Source organism: Miscanthus floridulus, chromosome 14 (assembly GCF_019320115.1).
Source record: "Miscanthus floridulus cultivar M001 chromosome 14, ASM1932011v1, whole genome shotgun sequence".
NCBI lineage: Eukaryota > Viridiplantae > Streptophyta > Magnoliopsida > Poales > Poaceae > Miscanthus > Miscanthus floridulus.
The window spans coordinates 63,426,091-63,449,980 of NC_089593.1; the positions used below are offsets into that span (position 1 = coordinate 63,426,091).

General features: G+C 44.4%; 1 protein-coding gene across 1 annotated transcript; it reads right to left on the bottom strand.

Moving 5' to 3' along the window:
- Window positions 1–12,097: 12,097 nt before the first annotated feature.
- Window positions 12,098–12,622, bottom strand: LOC136503563 (uncharacterized). Its single transcript, XM_066498601.1, has one exon. The coding sequence runs from the start codon at window positions 12,620–12,622 to the stop codon at window positions 12,098–12,100; it is 525 nt and encodes a 174-aa protein (XP_066354698.1).
- Between the last annotated feature and the right edge of the window lie 11,268 nt (window positions 12,623–23,890).

The window sequence follows — 23,890 nt, forward strand, 5'->3', positions numbered from 1 at the left end:
AGTTGGAGTTCCCGTCGCCGTGTCGGTCAACCTGCACCACGTCGCCTCGCCACTGCACAGACCCGCCACGGCCCCGCTAGCCTGACTCCGCCGCCACCGTAGGTATAACCCCTCTTTCCGTATCATTGTCGTAGATTGTGTAACCCAGTTAGGCGTGTCCCATTCGAAAGAGATACGGTTGGAGGTATGCAGATCTTTGCATATCTATGACCGTATCTGTTTCGGATTGTCCACGTTTTTTGGACAACCCGCGGATACGTAGATGGGTTAGTTTCCATGGTCTGCTCCAGTCCGAGATAGAGTTTTGACATTACCTCCCTGTTGTTCTCTGGATACGCACTCTTCTTTGGCAGGACATATATCTGGAGAACAGCGGGGAGGTGCTGCCGAAATTATGTCTCGGATAGGAGTAGAGCATGGAAACTAACCTCATCTACGCATCCGCGGGTGGGATTAGGACCTATCCTCACCTATTAGACAGTAGGAACACCATGTAGATGCAATTGATGGTTACATTACTTGCTGATACATATGTTAGAGGATGGATGACCGTCAGTGGATGTACACGAGCTGGAGAAGTCAGAGTGATTACACCACGGAATGGATGAACAAGACCGATGCTTTCTTGAACAGTGCATTTGGCAAGGCTGCTAAAGGACATTGCCTAGTTTTGTGTCCCTACAGCAAATGTGGAAATAGGAGAAGGGTAAACAAGGTGGAAATGGGTAAACATCTTATGAAGAATGTATTTACGCTGGACTACACCTGGTGGGTCCACCATGGTGAAGCCCATCGTATGAGAGAGGAGGTGGTGAGACCACGGGTGGAGGCTTTTGATGCTGATGCTGGGGTAGCAGACATGTTATATGACTTTCACCAAGGACAGTTCGATGAGGGACGTGAGAAGGAGGAGATGGAGGCAGCCGCACAGGCGTTCTACGACATGATGGACTCGGCATAGAAACCCCTTCATGATTGGTCAACGGTGTCTCAACTGGATGCCATTGGACGCTTAATGGGGTTGAAGTCCGAGTTAAACTTGAGTGGACCTAGCTTCGATAAGATATTGGCTGTGATTGGCACCCTGCTTCCGGAGGACCACATTCTGCCAAAGAGCATGTACAAGTCATAGAAACTCCTTCGTGCACTTAATATGACGTATGAGCAAATACATGCTTGTCCGAAGGGGTGCATTCTATTTTGGAAAGAACACGAGCATGCAAAGTTCTGTCCAAAGTATAAATCCTCTAGGTACCTGGAGGTAGACTCTGATGATGGCTAGAAGAGGCAACTTACGATCCCCGTGAAAATCCTATGGTACCTTCCGTTCCTACCAAGGATCCAACGGCTATACATGATCGAGGAATCCACGAAACAGATGACATGTCACAAAAATGGCAAACGGTACAATCCTGACAAGATGGTACATACATCCGATCGTGAAGCTTGGATCTGCTTTAATGACAAACATCATGACAAAGTAGATGAGGCTCATAATGTATGTGTCACGCTGGCAATAGATGGGTTCAATCCTTATGGAATGATGGCTGCCCCATACACATGTTGGCCTATCTTCGTTATCCCCCTTAATCTCCCCCCCCCAGTGTCTCCTTTCAATGATATAACGTATTCTTGTCATTGATAATTCCTAGACACTCAGAGAGTAATATGGGTGTGTTCATTGAGGCCGTGTTTGATGAATTGGTCTGTGCTTGGGACGAAGGGGTATGGACATACGATCAAGCTACAAAGACAACCTTCAAAATGCACGTTTGGTACCACTACTCCCTGCATGACTTCCTGGCGTATGGGATATTCTGCGCCTGGTGTGTTTATGGGAAGTTCCCATGCCCAATATGCAAGGAATGTGTGAGGTTCATTTGGTTGTAGAAGGGTGGCAAGTATTCATCGTTCGACAGACATCGTCAATTCCTACCTCTTGACCATCCATTTAGACAAGACATCAAAAACTTTACGAAAGGTGTCAAAGTGACAAACCCTGCACCACAGATGATGACTGGTGCCGAGGTTCATGCTCAGATAGATGCTCTCGTGCCCAATGAAGAAGGTGGTTTTGTGGGATATGGTGAGCAACATATGTGGACTCATATCTCGGGCATGACGAGGCTCCCCTATTTCGAGGACCTTCTTCTACCACATAACATTGATGTAATGCACATTGAAAAGAATGTCGTCGATACACTTTGGGCAACACTCATGGACACTGAAAAGTCTAAGGACAACCCTAAGGCTAGAGTGGACCTGGCAACGTTGTGTGATAGACCAAATCAAGAGATGCAGCCTCCTAGTCGTGGCAAGACCTGGAGAAGGCCTAAGGCTGATTTCATCTTGAAAAGGACCAAAGGAGGGAAGTACTTGAATGGATCAAGACGCTAATGTTCCCTGATGGGTATGCAGCGAATATAAAGAGGTGAGTGAACTTAGGCACTCTGTGAGTCAATGGGATGAAGAGTCATGACTACCACATATGGATTGAGCGGCTTCTTCCAGCGATGGTTCGAGGCTATGTCCCAGAGCATGTCTGGCAAGTACTGGTAGAGTTGAGCTACTTATTCTACCAGCTTTGTGCCAAGGAGCTCTCTCGGACCATCATTGATGACTTGGAAAAAGTGGCACCTGTGTTGCTCTATAAGTTGGAGAAGATCTTTCCACCTGGCTTCTTCTTGCCGATGCAGCATTTGATTGTGCACCTCCCGTATGAGCCACGGATGGGGGGGCGTGCAGAACCTTGGTGCTATCCAATCGAGAGATGTCTGGAGACTCTTCGCAAAAAATGTAGAAATAAAGCCAAAATTGAGGCTTCCATTGCAGGGACATACATTCTAGAGGAGATGTCGAACATCATAGAGAAATACTACACTGAGAAACTTCCTAGTGTTTATAATCCACCCCCTCATTACAATGCTAGCAAAAATGAATGGAACATCAGCCTTTTCCAAGGGCAACTCGAAAGCGCAAGTGCATCGACCACTAAGCAATTGAAAAATGAAGAGTGGTGCAGTATCATGCTATATGTGTTGACCAACCTTGTTGAGGTGCAGTCGTTCATTGGGTAAGTTCTGAACGAACTTGTTTCATTTCGCCGTATGTCCTTGTTTCTTCAGCCAACCCCCTTGTTTCTCGTTGGGATAGGGAATTTCTTCGTCAATCCTGGCATGGATCAAGACAACCTACCCCGCAAGAAAATGATACCCTTCTTTCACAGGGTGCGGGACCAGGGAGCCCCGATTTCATTTGTTGGTTCAAACAGAAAGCCCAAACTGATGCGCCTATAAGTGACGAGCTGAGACAGGTTGCAAACGGCTGTGCCGTTAGGGTCAAGTCATTTACCAGTTATGACGTGAATGGATATCGTTTTCATACAGCAAGCTACAAGCAGAGTTGGCCTAATGGAAAAACCACAAACAGTGGAGTTGTTACGCCCGGCACTGATGGACTCGACTATTATGGAAGAATTGAAGAAATCTACAAACTATCATTCTATGGTTCCAAACCTCTTACTCCTATCATATTCAAATGCCACTGGTTTCATCCTGGAGTAAAGAGACGGATCCCTAAGCTTGGGCTACTCGAGATTCGACAGGATTCCATCTATCTAGGAAAAGATGTCTACATTGTGGCACAACAGGCCATCTAGGTTTATTATACGTCATACGCATGCAAAGACGCCGAGCATATTAAGGGTTGGTCTATTGTGCACAAGGTATTGCCACATGGTAAACTACCTATCCCAAACGATGAAGATTACAACTTCAACCCAAACACATGATGGAGAGTTCTATCAAGAAGAGGGACTACAAGGGAGGTTTGACATAGACTTAACCGAAGAGATAGGAATGGAAGTAGACAATGAAAGGGATAATGACGAGGACGCTTGAGATGAGGTGCAAAATCTAAAGGACATACAAATGCTTGAGCGATTACGTTTAAGCAATGAAAATGAAGACAACATTCCTCCTTCGGATAGTGTTGATGAGTTGGACAATGTTGATAGTGATGACGAGACCTATGATCTAGCTAATCTCAATCATGAAGATTATTTCTAATACATGTAATACTATGTTTTTTGTAATTATGTTTTGTTCATTTTTGCAAATATTTCTAATACATGTATTACTATGTTTTTTGTAATTATGTTTTGTTCATTTTTGCACCTATTTCTAATTATGTCTTGTTTTTCTTTTTTATTGTAGGTGATTGAACAAAGATGGCGGGCAACCGTCATAGGTCCGTGAACTCAATTTACCAAAGACCACGCCGGCTACAGGAGGAGGCGGAGGGGGTGGCAGAGGGATCAGACAGGAGGAGGAGGAGGAGGACTGCTAGACGTAGGAGGGGGCCGTCTCCTCCCACGCCGCATGAGGAGGAACCGGAGGAGGAGGTGGCGCCCATGGACGAGTCGGACGATGAGCTGGTTCAGCAGATGAATGAGGAGGAGGGACCGCACGAGGACGATGAGTTGGAGGCAGCAGGCACATGTTTCGCTTCCTCTGACTCCTCTTTGAGTGTCTACTTACGAGGTCCCATGAGCCTCCCACAGGTTCTGCTTCCTCACCAACACCCAGTGATTCGCCCCGAAGGGCAAAAGTAAGTAACTTTATATGTTATCACCACTACTTCATATGATATGATGAAAAAAACTAATATTTTTTCTTAATCACTTGTGCAGGAACTGGGTGGTTGTGTCGGGTGGTAGCGCACGGTTAGTCAATGGCATCCTGGGTCTTCTGTGCAGGCAACACTTCCCCGGCATTGTCACGTACGCATCGAAGACGGAGCCAGCCTACTCGTTTGACCACTACGCCGTCGCCATCGATGCGGAGTACCCAAACAAGGCGGCGCGAGTGAAGGCAGAGTTTTGGATAAGTCTCCCTCGCACAACATTGCTCAATACGTCACATTCATTGGACTTTTCTTGAAATAATGAATGGATACATCGCTTTTGTATGCAGACTTATTACAGATGCGAGGAGTGATTTGAGGCCAGGCCGGAGCAGGTGACTACCAAAGCCTGTAAAAAAACTCATCACCGACATGCATCACGAGGTGTGCATCCAGGCCATCGTAACCTACTACAGGTCAAAGCTTGGAGAGAGGAAAACCAAGAAAGACGCAAGAGAGATGCAGTTGACCCGGGAGTAGTACCTTGAGGTAAATGAAGAACATCAGTATTGATTCATTTTGAGATTAAGTTGGTTTAATTTGATCTTCTTATATGTCCAATACTTGATGACATGTAGATGATTCCCTGGTGGTGCCAAGCGTATCCCGAGTGCTGGGCGATGATGGTGGAGAGGTGGTTCACAGAGGAGTACCTCAAGATGCACAGGGATGCCTGGGACCATCGTTTGCAGATGCAAGGTCCAGCACACAATCAAGGCAGTCGCAGCCTCGCCAGATACAAACAAGCATGGGTACGCGAATTCATTTATCTATTGTGACGCTCAGTTCTGCCTGATTTCTAATCATCGTGCTGTCTTTCTCGTAGTCGGCATCACAGAGTGGCCAGGCTTGCTCGGACTTCTAGGCATGGAGTATGGCCCACAAGGGCAAGGCGACGTCCGACGTCTCCTTCAACCTGGAGGACCCGCCCGAGGCATACACGAACCTGAGTGTCCACTCCCGCATCAGTGAGTACACTGAGGTGGCGAGGTCGCTCCATGGGTCAGACCACGATCTGAGCACCCAGGACTTCGATGGAGAGGCCATCATGAGGGCGGGGCAAGGCAAGAAGCATGGGCGGTTCTAGCTTGGCGACGGTGTCATCGACACGGCCTCTACTCCCTCTCTCTCCTAGATCCGAGCATGGAGCACGAGCGAGAGCCCGACCATTCGCACATGGCTGACCGCTGCACAACACCGGGTCGACGCACTCGAGGTTATTCCTGTTTTACTCGTCATACATTGATCTTTACACACCTTAATTAGCTTTGCATTACTGAAACATTGGAGTGAAATATTGCAAGCCTGGCTGGAACAAGAAATGAGGCAACGTCAGGAGTTGGAGGCCGGGCACCAGAGGATGGCGGCCTAGCTGGAGGCCAAGCAGGCCGAATGGCAGGCCCAGGCACAGAGGCTGACGGACATTACAGAGTTCCTACAAGGGCTTGGGCAACGTGTGGACTTCTCTCTGCCAGCTGGGCTGTTGGTTCCACCTCCGCCTCCGCGCCCTGCAGCTCCAGCTACTCCTGTGAGTATGAAAGTTTTTTTACTTTCGCTTGTGCTTTGCTTGCATGGCCTCTACCTTCCTAGATTAGCTATCCAAATAATCTTGTCTCACATGCAATCATTTCTCCTTTGTGTAGTCTCCATCTGACGGTGGTTCGAATAATCCACCTCATGCACCTCCGAATGATGGAGCTGGGCCTTCACCATAGTCGCAGTGGCCGAGATGAGTGCACGTTGTATTTTTCATTTGTTGTTCACTTGGTGATGGACTTGTGATGCACTTGTGGACTTTGATGGACTTATTATTATATATGTGATATATATTGTGATGGATGTGATATGTGCGGATGGATGTGTGGATGGATGAGATATATATGTGATGGATGAGATATATATGTTATAAATGAGATATATATGTGATGGATGAGATATATGATTGTATGAATTTATTTGTCATGATGGAATGTAAAAAAAATTAAAAATTGCCGTTTTGGGTCATTTTGCCGAGTGTTGCACTCGGCAAAGGACCCCGTTGCCGAGTGCCATGGTCACAGCACTCGGCAAAGCTGGAAAAATGGGCGCTCAGAAAACCATTTTTCCAGCTTTGCCAAGTGCCATGACCATGGCACTCGGCAAAGAATTTTTTTTAAAAAAAAATTCAAACTTTGCCGAGTGCCGGCCAGAGGGCACTTGGCAAATTTTTTTTAAAAAAAAATCAAACTTTGCTGAGTGCCGGCCAGAGGGCACTCGGCAAAGAATTTTTTTTTAAAAAAAATCAAACTTTGCCGAGCGCCGGCCAAGGGGCACTCGGCAAAGAATTTTTTTTAAAAAACAATAAAAAATCTTTGCCGAGTGCCTGCAGGGTTGGCACTCGGCAAAGCCACTGTCAACGGGGCCGGCGCTGTGACGGTCGCTTTTCTTTGCCGAGTGCCCTCGGGGCTCTCGGCAAAGCCTTTGCCGAGTGCGCGATAAAAGACACTCGGCAAAGAGGTCTTTGCCGATCAATTTTTTGCCGTGTGTTCTTTGCTGAGTGCCGCACTCGGCAAAGGCTTTGCCGAATACAATTTGGCCTTTGCCGAGTGCCTAACCTGAATCCAGTAGTGCAGCCCATGGGTAGTATCTACTATCTAGGAAACAACTTCATTGTAAAGTACATGCACCGACAGACCGACTTACAAAAATATTGGTATATACTAATATACTGTATATTTATTATCCATGTTATTATCTATCAGTCTTTGTTTTTCTCGATAGATATATATCAGATATGAGACACTATTTTGAATGTCGTTGTCAAAAAGAAAGTAAATAAACTAATATATCTCATATGAATTTATTCTGAAAATGCAAATTAAGAGTTACCGTCATAAAAGTTTGAATATATACTCATGAGTAAGAGGGTGAGTATAAAATCAAGAGAAATAGAAATGGGCGATTGCTTGTCACCGGTGAGTGATAGGGTTTATCAGTTATTACTTTACGTGATATCATATTGATGAATCATGTTCATTGTACGTGAAGTTGAGACTAGATAGGAAGATGTGTGTCATATGTTGTTGATTAGTGCTGACAGGCTGGGTCCTAGTGATGCTCATCCCATTTGTGTTGATTGAGGAACATTGGTTGTCATGCTCATTAACGAAGCCAGAAACTTTCAGAAGCTCATCAGGTGATTCTCATTATGCAAAAATATTTATCTAAAAAGATATAATATTTATCTACAATACAAAGAAAATTTTCCTTCGCACTTTGCTAATGAGCCCGGGCGACCGCCCAAGGTCGTCAGGTGGTGGCTCCGCTGGTAGTCAGGCCTATATGCTCAAGTTTGAATGCACTAGTGATCACATGTTAAGGATATGAGAGTTAGTAAACCAATGTACTTCTTGTTGACACCACACCAACTAGGGCTAGGTCACCCGGGCCGACACGTCCGAAGAATGCAGCGAGGATGATCACTCTTACGTGATGAAGAATGGAGAGGTTTACGAGCAAACCACCAATGGGTAACCAACGTGCTTGCGTGACGATGAACGGCTAGTTTTCGGGCAAACTAGCAAAGAAACCATCGAAGCTCTTGCCCAGGAGGGACCCCGTGGGGGCAAAGGACATCGGCCGGCAAGCCTAGGGCGCCATCCTTGGTCGCAGATCAAGCGATGAACAACAGAGGACATAAAGGAGTTGTAGATGTAAAAAGTACGATTGGATTGTTGGATGTACTGAATCGGCCATGATCATCTAGTATATATAGAGGGGGTGGTCTTATCCCAGTAGAAAACCCTTCCATGACTTATTTTCCATGTTTTCCACAAGTTTGGAACAGATTGGATCGGAATCAAACATTATTCACAAATTTACATAGAGATATGTAAATTTGTAAACAATGTATACTACCACTTTGTCGGATAAATAAATGAACAAAATAAAAGTTGTAGATCTTGATGAGTGCTACAACTTTTATTTTCATGACCTTTTCAGCTGAAATCATTTACTGTTTCAAAATATTATTTGAAGTAGTCATTTTTTTGAAATTTAAATTTTGAATTGTTCAAAAAGTCACATGAAAAGATGACCAAATTGAAAGTTGTAGAACTCGAAAAGTTATAGAACTTTGTATTTGACATCTTTTGCATTTGAAATCATTTTGTCATGGAGAGCTACGTTTGAATTTCTTAAATTTGAAATTTGAATTTTTCAAATGACCTCAGATGAAGAAACAAACAAAATGAAAGTTGTAGATCTCGAAAAGTTATACAACTTTGTAGTTGATAACTTTTTAATTTGAAATAGACCCTGAAGTAAAAGTAGAGTTTATCTTTCCATAGACCCTGAAGCCATGCATAGAATCCATCTCTACCCTTTCCATCTTTATCCTTGTGTTGTCCTTGGACAAACTAGCTAGAATAATACACACATTCCCTATGGATTCGATACCCTTGAATACTCTCGGGTGAAAGCCACGGCGGTATCCATATACTTGCGGATTTATTCGTGACATAAGAAATACCAACTTGTACTTAAAGGGAAACATAATCCTCAAGGTAAGAAGGAATTGTATATCAAAACAAAATGGCTGGTAAGTCTCCATATACTAATTTACGCATTATGTCTCCATATACTAATCCTCAACGCAGTGCCACAAGCAACGTAACGGGAGTGGACACTATGGATATTATGTCTGTGAGTGCATGAAGTTAACAGGGAGATACAAGAGACACCCGTGAGGGTAAGTAATAATTGCATACTTTACTTTGTCATATTAGTTGCAAGGTGTGTATATATATTGTATATAAACAATCATTCTGGATTTCGTTTCTTGCAGTGGCCTAAGGTCCCAAATATTAGGGAACAAGGTATGGACGATGACAAAGTGCTAGAGATCATTGGGGACCTATGCAAGTTTATTGTCGACCAAATTATACTGAAGAACGGCGATTTCCGACATCTTCGAGAGTGGGAAGGTTTAAAATTGGGTCATTAATAACATTGTGGATACAATGTAAAATTATAACGTGGTGCATGCTAAGACATGTGAACATGTGTGTATATATATTAAGTTAGATGATATATTTATAATGATATATATTGTTTGTTTTGCATATGCATATAACTATATGTATGCATGGTACTCACAAACACAGTTTGGATTTTGGCAATCAAAGGATTGGAATACCCGAAATACCAGGGCGGAGGAGCTGAGCAAGCGAAGAGCCTCGCTGTTGTAGGTCTCCGCTATCTTCTATAGTAGCAGTGTAGGGCGGTTATGAAAAAAGAATTTGGAGAAATAACAAGGGGATGAGAGTGGATCAGGCTATGACTGAGGCTGAGGATAGGTCACAGGACGGATGAGGGAAAATTTTAAAAAAATTGGCTAGAAAATTACCAGAGATGACAGGAAAGAATAGCCGCCTCTGCAAACAGATTAATAGAGGGGTTTGTACTTTCCAGCTGCCTCTGTTAATCTTATTTGTAGAGGCGGCTCGGAATCCCACCTGCATCTATAAATTCATTTATGGAGGCGGATCTGATTTCCAACCGTCTCTACAAATTACATTTCTAGAGACGCTAGGCAGCCACCTCTCTACAAAACACTTATTTGTAGAGATAGATGAGGAGAGTCCAGCTGCCTCTATAGAGGCATCCCAGCCATCTCTACAGATCCCGTCTCTAGTAGTAGGAGATTTTCTCAAGCTTGCTCATACAATGAAATTATCCAGATACTATATATAGATGATCACTGAGACTGAAAATGTCTGACTCCTGCAAACATATATAGACAGAAACATTTTAAAAAATGGTATAAATAGTGTGATAGATAAGTAAATCGATGCCCGTGTGTGGTGCTGATGGGTGGGGTCAGGGGTGGTGTGTGTGTGTGACACCTCATCTCCTGCATGAGACAGGTGTCCTTGTCTGCTGGCGGACACTCTGCTGCAACTCGAGGTGTACTGATAGAGACTGAATTTGTGTAGTTGGCCTGACGAACACTCCTTCACTAGTGACGGACACCGCAAAAACCAACAGTGAGCAGTTTCAGTTCAGTTTTTGCACAAGTTGATTTCCAATTTGAATTGAAAATGCATATGATGCCCGGAAAGTTTTGGATCTAATATACAAGGTTTTTTAATATATAATTTTTTAGGTGCTAAATATGCTTAAAGCTGGTGTAAAAAAATTGGCACGTTTGGTTCATGACAAATACTAACGGGGATCGTTTTTTTTTTTGAAAGTGCAACGGGGGGACGATTTGTCCCCACCTAATTTGATTACCACAGATTCCAGGAACACCTGGTGGGTGGAAGGGCATTAGCCCTGTGGGTTTGGCATGGCGCCACAGTTACAGAGGATAAGCAAGGTAGGAGAGCAATAGATCTTAGTTACATGAAACTAATGAATCTCCAGAAATTAGATAAGGCGGTGGAGCTTCTAGGCAGTCGGCATTGCCACAAAGCAGCGGTAGCTTTGTAGGTAGCTACTAGTCTCTCTATGCTCGGCGTCATTCCTCTGAAGACCAAGTCATGGCGGTGCTTCCACAGCTCCCAACAGCACAAGAGAAGAAAGCTTGAGGCCGCTTCCTTGGGCACTCGGCCTGGCGTTCTGGTCACCCAAAGGTTCTGAACTGGATTTGGTTGCCATCCAACCCTTCTCCAAAATGAGCGAGCAAAGGAACAACCTGATGTAATCTGATCTGCATCTTCATCCTGGCATTTGCACAGGTCACAAATTGCATCAGACAAGAGCCCTTTTTTTGTCAGATTTGTCTTGCACTGGATCCTGTCTTGAACCAAGAGCCAGGCGAAGAACTTCACTCGTGGAGGTACGAAGTTGCGGCATATAAAGTTAAAAGAGGGCAGCTTCTGCTCACCCCTGATCGATGCTCTATAAATCATCCCGGCAGCAAGTTTGCCGTCATGCTTGGCAAACGCAGAGATTATATTCTATCATCTGGGGAGGCTTCAAGTGTCACCTCCGTGGTCTAGCTCACTCTCGGCCTGTGGGGATAGCCGTGGCTGAAGCATTGATCGCCAGCCACTATTGAGGACTGCATGCACTGAGGCGTCTCCTTTGATGAAGTGACTGTGTAGCGAGGGGAAAGCATCTGCCAGTGTTGAATTTGTTAACCACCGGTCTTGCCAGAAGGATGTGTTTTCACCATTGCCCACACTGACATGAGAGATACTCCTGTAGGCAGGCAGTAGTTCCCTGATTGCCTCCCAATGCTGTCCGGTAACATCTCCTTGGAGGTCTGCAAGCCGGACATGACTACTTGCCCAAGCTGCCCAAGATGAGTCCTTAGGATGGTGAAGCCAATGTATGAGCTTGATCAGCAGACAAGCGTTCTGGGTGTCCAAGCGCTTGATCCCGAATCCTCCATCTTCCTTGTTAGCCTTGCAAACATTCTCCCATGCATCTAGGAATTTGGCCCCAGTGGTCTTGTCTGATCCATTCCAAGAAAAGCGCGTCGATTAGCATCCAAAGCTTCCTTGACTCCCACCGGTAGGAAGAGGGCTCCCATGGCATATGTCGGCAGGCCATCAAGCACTGCGTTGATAAGAACAACGCGGCCTGCAAGGCTGAGGAGATTTGCTTTCCATCCTGCCAGATACTTGTCCTTGGCAATCAGAGGCGCGAATGCAGACAACCTGAGTTTGGTGTTGGAGAGCGGTAGTCCCAAGTAGGTTTGTGGGAATGATCCCTGCTGACACTGGAGGGCTGCCACCATTGTTTCTACTAACGAAGCAGGCAGCATTGGTGAAACTGTTCTTTTGTGGAAATTGATCTTGAGACCCGTTGCTTGGGCAAACTGATCCAGGCAGAGCTTCAGGTGCTGCACATCATTAATTTCGGCCCATAGCACAAGGAGGGTGTCATCGGCGTACTCCATGACTGGGCAAGCTCCAGATGAAAGTGGGTGCCCGATCCTGTCCCCAGCCATGGCTGTTTGATGGCCGACTGGAGGACATCGGCAACCAGCAGAAATAGGTAGGGGGGGTAGAGGGTCCCCCCTGTCTCAATCCCCGTTCGCACAGGATCCACGGCCTCGGGCAGCCATTCACCAAGACCGCAGATCGGGAGGTTTGGAGTAGCTCTTTCATCCATCTGCACCATAGAGGAGGGAACCGTCTGATGTTCAGAACATCCATCAGGCATTGCTATGTTATTTCTTTTGGATCGACTAGGAGTAGATCAGTAGGTATTTTGACTTCCATTCGGTATGAAACCGTTCTAGAACACATGGATCCAGAGAGAGTGAGAGAGGAGAAAGGGAGAGGTACAGACCGTCGGGCTTGGTGGACGAGTTCGATGAGTCCATGGCGTCGGTGTCAGTGGCGGTGTAGAGGTGGCAGAGTCCCGGCGGGGTGGAGCTACGGCGGTCCGGTGGTGCTTCCCGCCGCTGGCAGTGCCATCCTCTGGATTGGATTAGGGTTAGGACAGTGGGGCTGTGGCGGCGATGAACCTCGTACTGAGAGCCATTTGCCCCACCTCCTCTTTATAGGCATTGTGCGACGGGGGCCCACTAGCCACTAGATGGCTGGACGTCCCCGACCAGGACGCGGTCAAGGGGTCCGTCTCGACCGTTGGGTCAAGACGGATGAGATCAATTCTAACATTCTCCCCCTTGATCTCAACTCATACTTTAACTTTAAACTTTGACTTTAATTCCTTTTACTTTTATTTGTTCCATCACGGATTAGTGCATAGAGCATGCTTCATCGTCACGGTCAATCGCCGATAGACTTAACAGCTACAATACACGTCTCTGTTTTGAAACAGATTCTTTAACTTTGGGCCCTTTATTGTCCGGAAATCATAGGCTATACCATAAACCAATGTCGACTGTGTGTTCTCCAAACACACTAGGTGGTAAGCCTTTTGTACGCGGATCCGCAAGCACTTGCTTGTTACTTTTATGTTCAATACTTTTAGTATGATTCCGGACTTTCTCCTTCACAACGTATAACTTTAACGTCAATGTGTTTGGCAGCACACTTGACCGTTGTTATAGGAGCAAACTACTTAAATGGTTATTGCTGTTGAATACCATTATCAATTCCAGGTGTAAGTTCTTTTAACCATTTCGCCTGTCCTTAAGCCTCATAACAAGCTATACCATGGGTATGCATCTTTGATGACATCATAACTGTTTCTTTGGAGCTTTTCTACAATAAAACTCCAACTGCGAGTGTTAGCTACTATGTGGGTTTCACTAAACATCTCGCCAAAATTTAACATTTGTACCCATAACTATTTGAGAGTACTTATTCTTTCTTACTCACCATGAGGCCTATAAATCTTTGCACAATTGCAAAACATTCTCAACTCCATTCCAGTGATCTATATCTGGACTGGACTTCTGCCAAAAACATCCCGGATATATAAACTGTGTCAGGGTAAGTTTTTGCTTATAAGCATTCAGTAAGCTTCCAACAGCTGAAGCATATAGGACGTCCATTTGATCGATCTCACATTTATTCTTGGAACACTGAAAGTTCCGAAAACTATTACCCTTGACTATAGGAACAGGCGTAGGTTTATTCACATATATACTTTATTTCTTTAGAATCTTCTCTAAGTATACACTTGAGATAGTTCTAATACCCCTTTTCCTTTTATCTCGGTAAGTTCCAATTCCTGGAACGAATGATGCTTTACCAAGACCATTCTCATTGAAACTTGAGGACAAGAACTGCTTCTTCTCCAACAGTAGATTAACACCACTACTAGCGAGTAAGGTGCTACCCACATGCAGGATTAGGAAAATAAATTTCCCATGTTTAAACTTTGCATAAATACAATTGTCCTCTACATTCCCTTTAAACCCAAACTTTCTTATTGTACTGTCAAACTTCAAGAACCACTATCTTGAAGCTTACTTTAATCCATAAATGGATTTCTTTAGGCAACATCCCTTTACGTTCTTTTCCTTCCACGACAAAACCTTTTGAGTTATGCCATGTAAACTTTTCCATACAAATTACATCCTTCTGATGTAACTGTAAATCATAATGTGCCACTAATACCATTATGATTCTAAAAGAATCCTTGCATGCTCATTATAATCTATTCCTTCTCTTTATGTAAATCATTTCACCACAAGTGGCGCTTTATAGCTTTCCATATTCCCTTTCGATATCTTTCTATATTCCCTTTGGAGTCACATTTGTCTTGTAGACCCATTATAGCCTACTGTTTTGGCTCCATTAGGAATTTCTTCTAAGTCCCAAATATCGTTGGTATTTATCGATTTCATTTCATGTTCCTTTGCTTCTTGCCATTTAGACGAGTGAACGCCTATCATGGCTTCTTCAAATAAGGTGGAATCACTCTCTATTTGAATTTCTTTCTTAACTTTTACTTCTTAGTCACCATAAATATCTGATTTTCTTATTCTTTGAGACCTTCTAGGGCCTCGTGGCACTTCTTTCATATGGGGATATTGTTACTCTTCATTGCCAAAAGGCAATTGTTCTATAGCCTCCTGTATCACAAGATCCTTGTTTACTTATTCATCCTCTTTAAGAGCTAACATCTGGTGTTGTATATGTCATACAACATCAGCATGTATAAAGCAATTTGTTGCTCTAAAAACACTATAGTGGATATGTAATCCCACTTCTATTCAAGCCTTAGGTATCTACATACCATGCTCCCCCAGATTACTCCATCTTCTGTAAAGATGGTGTATCTTCAAATTTCTTATTTTGGGTTTAATCTGTCAAAAAACTCATATGGCGCGTTTAGCACCGCCTTGATAACTCTAAACTCGTCCAGTATGAATACTAGCCGACTATGCTATCTTCCCATCGAAACTATAAAAAGTCCAGGAATTTAGCTATTTCTTTACTTTAGGGGTATCGTTATTATGACCGTCTTACTCCCTCAACGATCACATTCATCTTTTATAGATCACTTTTACCTTCAATGCATAGTATGCATTGCATTATCTGAAGTATGGGGAAGTATCTTTCTTAATCTTACATTTCTCCCCCTCGAAATGTGGTATGAACTTTTCTACCACAATTTCGAAACATTTAGAACTCTTGTGAATGAGGAAACTTTGATTACTTACTTCATCCACATGATTACATCATGCAAACAAAATTCGTATGGGAGTACATTTTCCTGATTACACTTCAAAACTCAACATAGTCTATTATTATCAATACTTCTGCAAGTCACACTTGCATATCATTCTTATCTCTTGGTTCACATGCAACTTTCTTTTGTTCTCAAACTCATTGAGTACTTATGACCATGACACAATCAGAGTGTACGATAAATACTAGAATAGCATAAGAGCTATCCCAAACTTCTCTCCATGTGCGGGATATTTCTTTAGAGCATATGAATCATCACATCCTCCTCCTGCCATGTGGGATAAGTACTATGCCAAACTCTCCTGCCTTGCAGTTCTCAAACTTTTCCCGCCATGCGGGTATTTTCTCAAACTTTTCCCGCCATGCGGGTACTATCACAAACTTTTTCCCGCCATGCGAGATAGTTCTCTTGAACAGACATAATTGCCAGGATTGGCTCGTGCTCAATCATCAAATTCAGAAATAAATCTGAATATTCTTTAACACACATGTGTAATCCAATGTTAGTCAAATTAAACATGTATATGACTTTTACAACTCTCATAAGTGAAACTGAAAATAAATTCTTCTTCACAGAGAGTACATAAAAGACATTTCTCAATAAAGACTCATTGATCTATCTCTTTTCTTGGATCAATATCCTAGAATTCTTTTCTTTTGAAGCCATTCTTTAAAGAGAACACAGTCCCTTAAACAATGGTATTCTTTCTTACATAACTTGCCCTTAGGCATTTCATCATCTGAGTCACAAGTACCCGGCTCATTTCTCTTACTGCCTTCAAGAATGAAAGCATGGAGGTCTTTTGTCTAAAAAATATTCAACAATAATGCTCATTAAACTTTAAAAACTTTATGTTCTATTCTATATCACTGTTGGGCAGAAATAGAATAAAATATCATTCTTCTACATTAATTCCACATCACCGTTGGGCAGAAATAGAATAAAACATAGAACTGCTCCTCAAAATTAAATTCTCCTTTTGGTTCGAATTTAATTAGAAGACAATCAACTTCATTGCAGCGGAAATATAAAAATACATTTCTCTAGTTTAAGAGCATTCCTTGATCTTTATCTTTTCTCTGAAAAATTGGTCACTTTGATGCAAAAATTCATCAGAGATTTAAACTTTAAACATAAGACTCATAGAATTATAATATTGTTATTATCAACGTTGGTCAGAAAATAACAATACCATAATTTAACTTTAAACTATCAACCGACTATTCCTCCAATTAAAATTTTCCCGTTGGTTCCAATTTTAACTAGAGGATCAACTTTTCATCATTTATTGAATAACTATAACTGCTCTTCAAATTAAATTCTTCCGTTGGTTTGAATTTAATGAGAAGACAATATTCTTTAACTTTGTAGCGGTAGCATGAAAATTCTTGAAAATAATACTAATTCAGAAGTATTTTTACTTTACTCATCTGTTCTCCAAACAAATTATCACGTTGGATCAAATTTGAGTAGAGATAAAACATTTAAACTTAACTTTATTCATTCAAAATAGCTTCTGAAAAAAATAAACTGAAAACATCTCCTTCTTGTTCATTTGGACTGGAGGCCTGCTTGGCCCGAAGGCCTGATTGCTTGTTCGGCCCAGCAGCCGCTCGCGCAGCGCCCACCCGCGCCCAAGCCGCAACCTGGGCCTAGGCCAGGAAAGTGGCATCCCGCCTGGGCCGCTTTTGACCCGACCATGCTCAGCCGTCGATGGAGATCGAACGGCCGTCCGCGCCCAGCGGAGGATCAAAATGCACCCGCGGCCGCCGTTCCCCTAAACCCTAGTTCATTCCTTCCCTCCCCTTCTCTCTCTCGCACCGCACGCCCGAGCTTGTTTGGCTCCCTTTCCTTTCTCTCCACTGCGCCCCAAATAGTAGCCGCAGCAGCCGACGGTGAATCGTACGACGATGGCGGCCCGAACTCGCGACGCAGGAGGAGATGGCGCCACCATGGCGCCCCTCGCCGGTGCATGCGTGTGGCCTGAGCCACGTGCGGCGCCATCGAGCGGTACCATGGTGGTGCCCTTTTGGGACCCCGAGCTCGTACTCATGGCGCAGCGGAGCGCCGATGAGGTGGCAGCTCAGCACTTTCTCTTTGCTCTCGCGCACACAGACACTACGGCGACCTGAGGCAGCGACGACCACCCGAGGCGACCGGAGCGGCAACGGCGTCTGCGCGTGGTGACTCGGCTCGATCCACCCGCGCGACGGTGGGCCTTCTTACCGCTCTACGGCGGTTCTCTTCCGCGCTATGGCGGTCGTGACAGGGTGGAAGAGACTCACATAGGTCCCCTCCCTTCCATCCTTCCATTTCTTTCTTTTCTTTTAGGGTTAGGATTCTGATTTGCTTTCGGATTTGATTCGAGATCGAATCCCTTCTTTCCCAAGCCTTTCTTTTCTTTTAGGGTTAGGGTTCTGATTTGCTTTCGGATTTGATTCGAGATCGAATCCCTTCTTTCCCAAACCAGATCTATAGCCTAAAACCTTGCTCCGGTACCATTGTTATTTCTTTTGGATCGGCTAGGAGTAGATCAGTAGGTATTTTGACTTCCATTCGGTATGAAACCGTTCTAGAACACATGGATCCAGAGAGAGTGAGAGAGGAGAAAGGGAGAGGTACAGACCGTTGGGCTTGGTGGACGAGTTTGATGAGTCCATGGCGCCGGTGTCAGTGGCGGTGTAGAGGTGGCGGAGTCCCGGCGGGGTGGAGCTACGGTGGTCCGGTGGTGCTTCCCGCCGCTGGCAGTGCCACCCTCTGGATTGGATTAGGGTTAGGACAGTGGGGCTGTGGCGGCGATGAACCTCGTACTAAGATCCGTTTGCCCCACCTCCTCTTTATAGGCACTGTGCGACGGGGGCCCACTAGCCACTAGATGGATGGACGTCCCCGATCAGGACGCGGTCAAGGGGTCCATCTCGACCGTTGGGTCAAGACGGATGAGATCAATTCTAACATGCTAGTCCACATAATCAAAAGCCTTGGCAAAGTCTAACTTGAGTACAAGCGTTGACGCCTTTCTAACTTGAGTACAAGCCTTGGATCAACTCTGTTGCATAGACAAAGTTTTCCGAGATTGATCTCCCTTTCAGTAACCCAATTTGATCCACATCCACTAGTCTCTGAACTTGTTCTTGCAGCCTTGCAGTTAGGACTTTGTTGAGTATCTTCACTCTACAATTTTGCAGGGACACGGGGCGGAGAGAGGAAGGTGCGGCCGCTCCCGGACATTTGGGGATGAGCACTATGTGTGCTCTGTTGATCCGGGAGATACAATAGACACCCCGTGAGGGTAAGTAAGGCTGTGTTTAGTTCGTGAATTTTGGGAATTTAGCTACTGTAGCACTTTCGTTTTTATTTGGCAATTATTATTCAATCATTGACTAATTAGGCTTAAAACGTTCGCCTCGCAATTTCCAATCAAACTGTGCAATTAGTTTTTTTCGTCTATATTTAATGCTCCATGCACATATCGCAAGATTCGATGTGATGGCTACTGTAGCACTTTTTGGGAAAGTTTTTGAGAACTAAACAAGCACTAATAATTGCATACGTTACTTCGTCATATTAGTTGCAAGGGGTGTGTGTGTCTCTCTCTATATATAGAACTACTGCTGGCTACAAAATAACTTATTCTGTAGCTACTTTGAGTTACGATAATTACTATCGAAACAGTAGAATTGCCGAGTGCCTGAGGGTTTGCTGAGTGCATTCCATCGGCCACTCGGCAAACACACTATTTATAGAGTGTTTTTAATGCAACACTCGGCAAACCTACAACACTCGGCAAAATCCAACTTTGCCGAGTGTCTAATTAAAAACACTCGGCAAGCTACAACGAAACACTCGACAAACATGGACACTCGGCAAAGTAGATGCACGTGCGCTAGGCGTGCGGCGGCCATGTGACGGCCGTTGGGTGCGCCGCCCTGCCGTTATAACTTTACGGAGTGTCCGTTAGAGAGACTCGGCAAAGCCAAGATTTGCCGAGTGTTTTTTATTGACACTCGGCAAACTGATATTTTTGCCGAGTGTTTTTGTTTGACATTTGGTAAAATGATGTTGTTGCCGAGTGTTTTTTTATTGGCACTCGGTAAAATAATATTTTTTTCCTCTCCTGCTCTCCAAACTTTTTCTACTCTCCACATACAACATGTGGTACTACAAGTTAAAATTTGGCATATCAAGTGATTCAAATAATGGAATAAATTGAGTGGAGAAATCATATTCATGTTATTGAGTCCATTTTGGGGCCTTACTCGGGAAATAAAAAGAATTTTCGAACATTTTGTTCAGGAAACACGACCACGAACGTGTGGCCAAATAGTTTTAAAATTTTAAAAAAGAAAACAAAGTCTGAAAATCACGTGATTTGTCAAAATCTCATGATATCATACGTGGAGACTATGGAAAAAATTAAGAAGGTTTCGCACAATTTGTCATGTACGACCTTTACAAACCAATGCATCTCCGAAGAAGAATCGTAGCATTGAGAAGGATCCGGTAAGATTTGCAGTCAAAGTGACGGTTGAATTGAGGTTTGACTTCAAAAGTTTTTATATAGGCAATAGACAACATAGATTGGTTCACGTCAAATTTTGGTAACTTTTTAGATCCATTTGATAATTTTAATTTATTAACTGCAATTATAGAATTTTAATTGATATAAATTGAATTTGAGCTATAACTGCATTAAATAATGGATTAATATTCGTAGAAAAATCAAATATGCATTGTTGAGTGAATTTGACAAGGTATTTTTAAATTACATCGTAACAAATTTAGTAGAGCACTCTACGAAGAAGGAGGACGGTGGAGCATGAAATATCAATTTATTTTGCCGAGTGTTTTTTACCTGACACTCGGTGAAAAGAATAGTTGCCAAGTGTCATATAAGGGACACTCGGCAACTTCGTCGACCCGACCCCACTGCACAGTATCGGTCCGTAATGAAAATAAAAAAATAATGCCGAGTGCCCCAGATCTTGGCACTCGGCATATCTATACTTTGCCGAGTGCCGCCAATCTTGACACTCGGCATACTCCTTCATATGCCCCCAGTGGCCCTCACCCTCGCGCACACAACACACCCTTCACAAACACGCCGCACCACACGCCGCCACCCCCCCCCCCCGCCGCCTCCCCGCCCCACCGCGCCCCACCGTCGCGTCGACACCATCGAGAAAGCCCGTTGTTGCTCCGAATTCCGACGCGGCACCTGCGCCCTCCGCCGTGCCCTTCCGCGTCTCCGCGCCTGCGCCCCGCCGCTACGCAGGACGCCGCGCAGTGCCTCTGCAGCGCCGCGCCCCCGATTCCGGCCAACTCCCTCGCATGGGCCCTCTGCCGGCCGGCGCGGCGCGTACAGCCGCCTCGCTCGCCGCGGCGAGGCGCCGCATCGCCTCCGGCCACCTCCCCCGCGCCGCCTCGCCCTCGCGGGCCGCTGCAGCGGCACCGGTCGCCTAGACGCCCCTTTCGCAAGGTAAGTGGACCACCACCCTCACCCTCCCGCCTCGGCGGCACCTGTGCTCCTCTTTTCCCCCTGAATTATTTATGCTCTTCATAGCCGATTAATTTTTACCAATTACATTTTTCCGTTATCTTAGTGACATCCTTTTGGCTTACGATTGTACCAACAAATAAATTTGGAAACCTATATCATACAGTGCCTACACCTTGCTGCTCTGATTGCCAAAGCCATGGCCTCCTTTTCCCCGTACTATGATACTGTCGGTGTTTGCCTATCTGAAATTAGACAGCAGAGCAGAGTGCCGCACACCATTCTATTAGTTTGTTTTTGGTGCCCTTCCTACGGCACTAAGCCCAAGCTTTAGTCCTTATCAATCAGTGACAAAGGCTGCTCAAGTGAGGAAACTGATTTGGACGTGACATCGGACAAAAAAAAAATATATTCCAAGCCAATCAAGGAAACTGTTGTAAGGGAACTCCGGATACTAAGAAATTTCACATTTATGTTATAATTCTTTGCAATGAATGGTTTCATCAGTATTGCAACTTAAGAATATCTCTGATTTATTTTAAGAATTTTCTAAAGCATTGCATGGACAAAAGCAAGTCAGTCATGACCTCAGTTAAAATGCAGAGCGCCAGAGCCCACACCAGTTTGCTTTAAAACAAATGGAAACACGCTTTTTTTAAAAAAAAAGTTGTCTTCTTTTTTGGCTTCATGTCTCCCTGTCTCTTGTTCTTGGACTTATAACTGTCTTATATTCTTGCTTTGGTTACACTGCCATGAACAATAATACACTGCATGTACAGAAAAATAGTTAAAGAGTGAACATGTGATAAGTAGCTACTAAGCTCCTGCTCAGTCTAAGCACTTCTACTATTAAGTGAGGATGCCTCTAAATATAGTTAGGTGTTTCAAGTGCCTATATGTCACCATAATACTGATTTATTAGCTATATCATGATCAAATGCTTATTATTCTAAAATTGAGCAACAACCTACCTTGTAGCTGTAACAGATAGTGCACATGCAAATGTTAGCAATCTAAACATGCACCGACTATATGCGTGTCTCAACTTGCAGGTTTTTTCCGCCGCTCCCTACCCCACCCTGCCGCCTAGTTCCACCTTGCCCTCCTGCCGCCCCACAACTTCGAGTTGCCGTGTTTTTGCAAGGTATAAGATGTGCATGTGGTTGTCGGCCATCGTGCTATTTGTTTGGTGTGGATGTGGTTGTCGGCCATCGTGCCATTTTATTTGTTGCAGGTTTTGGAAGCCTCCCTGTGTAGGGGAGGTGCTGCCGAAATTTAGATTTGACACTACTATGTTCCTTTTATTGCAGGAGAGGCTATTGCAATGTCCTCGACTCATCACTTTGCAGGACAGCAAGGTGAGGCATAAAAGACCCATCTTTCCATATCATGTTCGTATATCACGTAACCTAGCTAGGCGTCTCCTGTTCGAAAGAGATACGGTTGGAAATATGTAGATCTTTACATATCTATAACCATATCTATTTCGAATTGTCCACGTTTTTTGGATAGCCCAAGGATGTGTAGATGCGGTTAATTTCCATGCCCTACTCCGATCCATGATAGAGTTTCGGCAGCATCTCCCTGTTGTTCTCCGGATACACAATCTCCCTTCCAGGACGTGTATTTGGAGAACAGCGGGGAGGTGTTGCCAAAAATTCTGTCTCGGATAGGAGTAGAGCATGGAAACTAACCCCATCTATACATCCTCGGGTGGGATTAGGACCTATCTTCATCTATTAGATAGTATAGGAACGTCTAGATGCAACATGATTTTTTATATTACTCGCTGATATGCTAGAGGATGGATGACCGTGCGTGGATGTACACGGGCCGCTTTAGTCAGAGTTTGTGGACCGAAGAATGGATTGACAAGACCGATGCTTTCTTGGAATGGGCATTTGCAAGGGTTAAAGGAGCTAATGTTACTTGGTGTCCCTGCAGCAAATGTTCAAACACGCGTCGGCAAACCAAGCTGGTCATGGGTAAACATCTTTGCAAGAATGGATTTACGACAGACTATACTAGGTGGATCTACCATGGTGAAGCCGATCGTGGGAGAGATGAGGTCGTGAGACAACGCATCGAGGAATATGATGGGGATGTCGGGGTAGGAGACATGTTAAATGACTATCATGAAGCACACGTTGATGAAGGACGTAGGGAGGAGGAGCCAGAGGCTACCGCAAAGGCGTATTACGACATGTTGTCTGCGGCACAGCAACCCCTTCATGGGTATTCCAAGGTTTCTCAACTAGATGCCATTGCACGCCTAATGGCTGTGAAGTCCCAGTTTAGCTTGAGTCGAGACACCTTCAATGTTATGCTCATAGTTGTTGGCAGCCTGCTCCCGGATGGTCACATCTTGCCAAAGAGCATGTATGAGGCACAAAAACTCCTTCATGCACTTAAGATGCCATACGAGCAGATACATGCTTGTCCGAAGGGGTGCATCTTATTTAGGAAAGAGTATGCAGAAGAAAAGTATTGTGTGAAGTGCGAATTGTCTAGGTTCCTGGAGGTAGACTCTGGTGATGGTTAGAAGAGGCAGCTCACAATCCCCGTGAAGATCCTACGGTACCTTCCTTTCATACCGAGGATCTAATG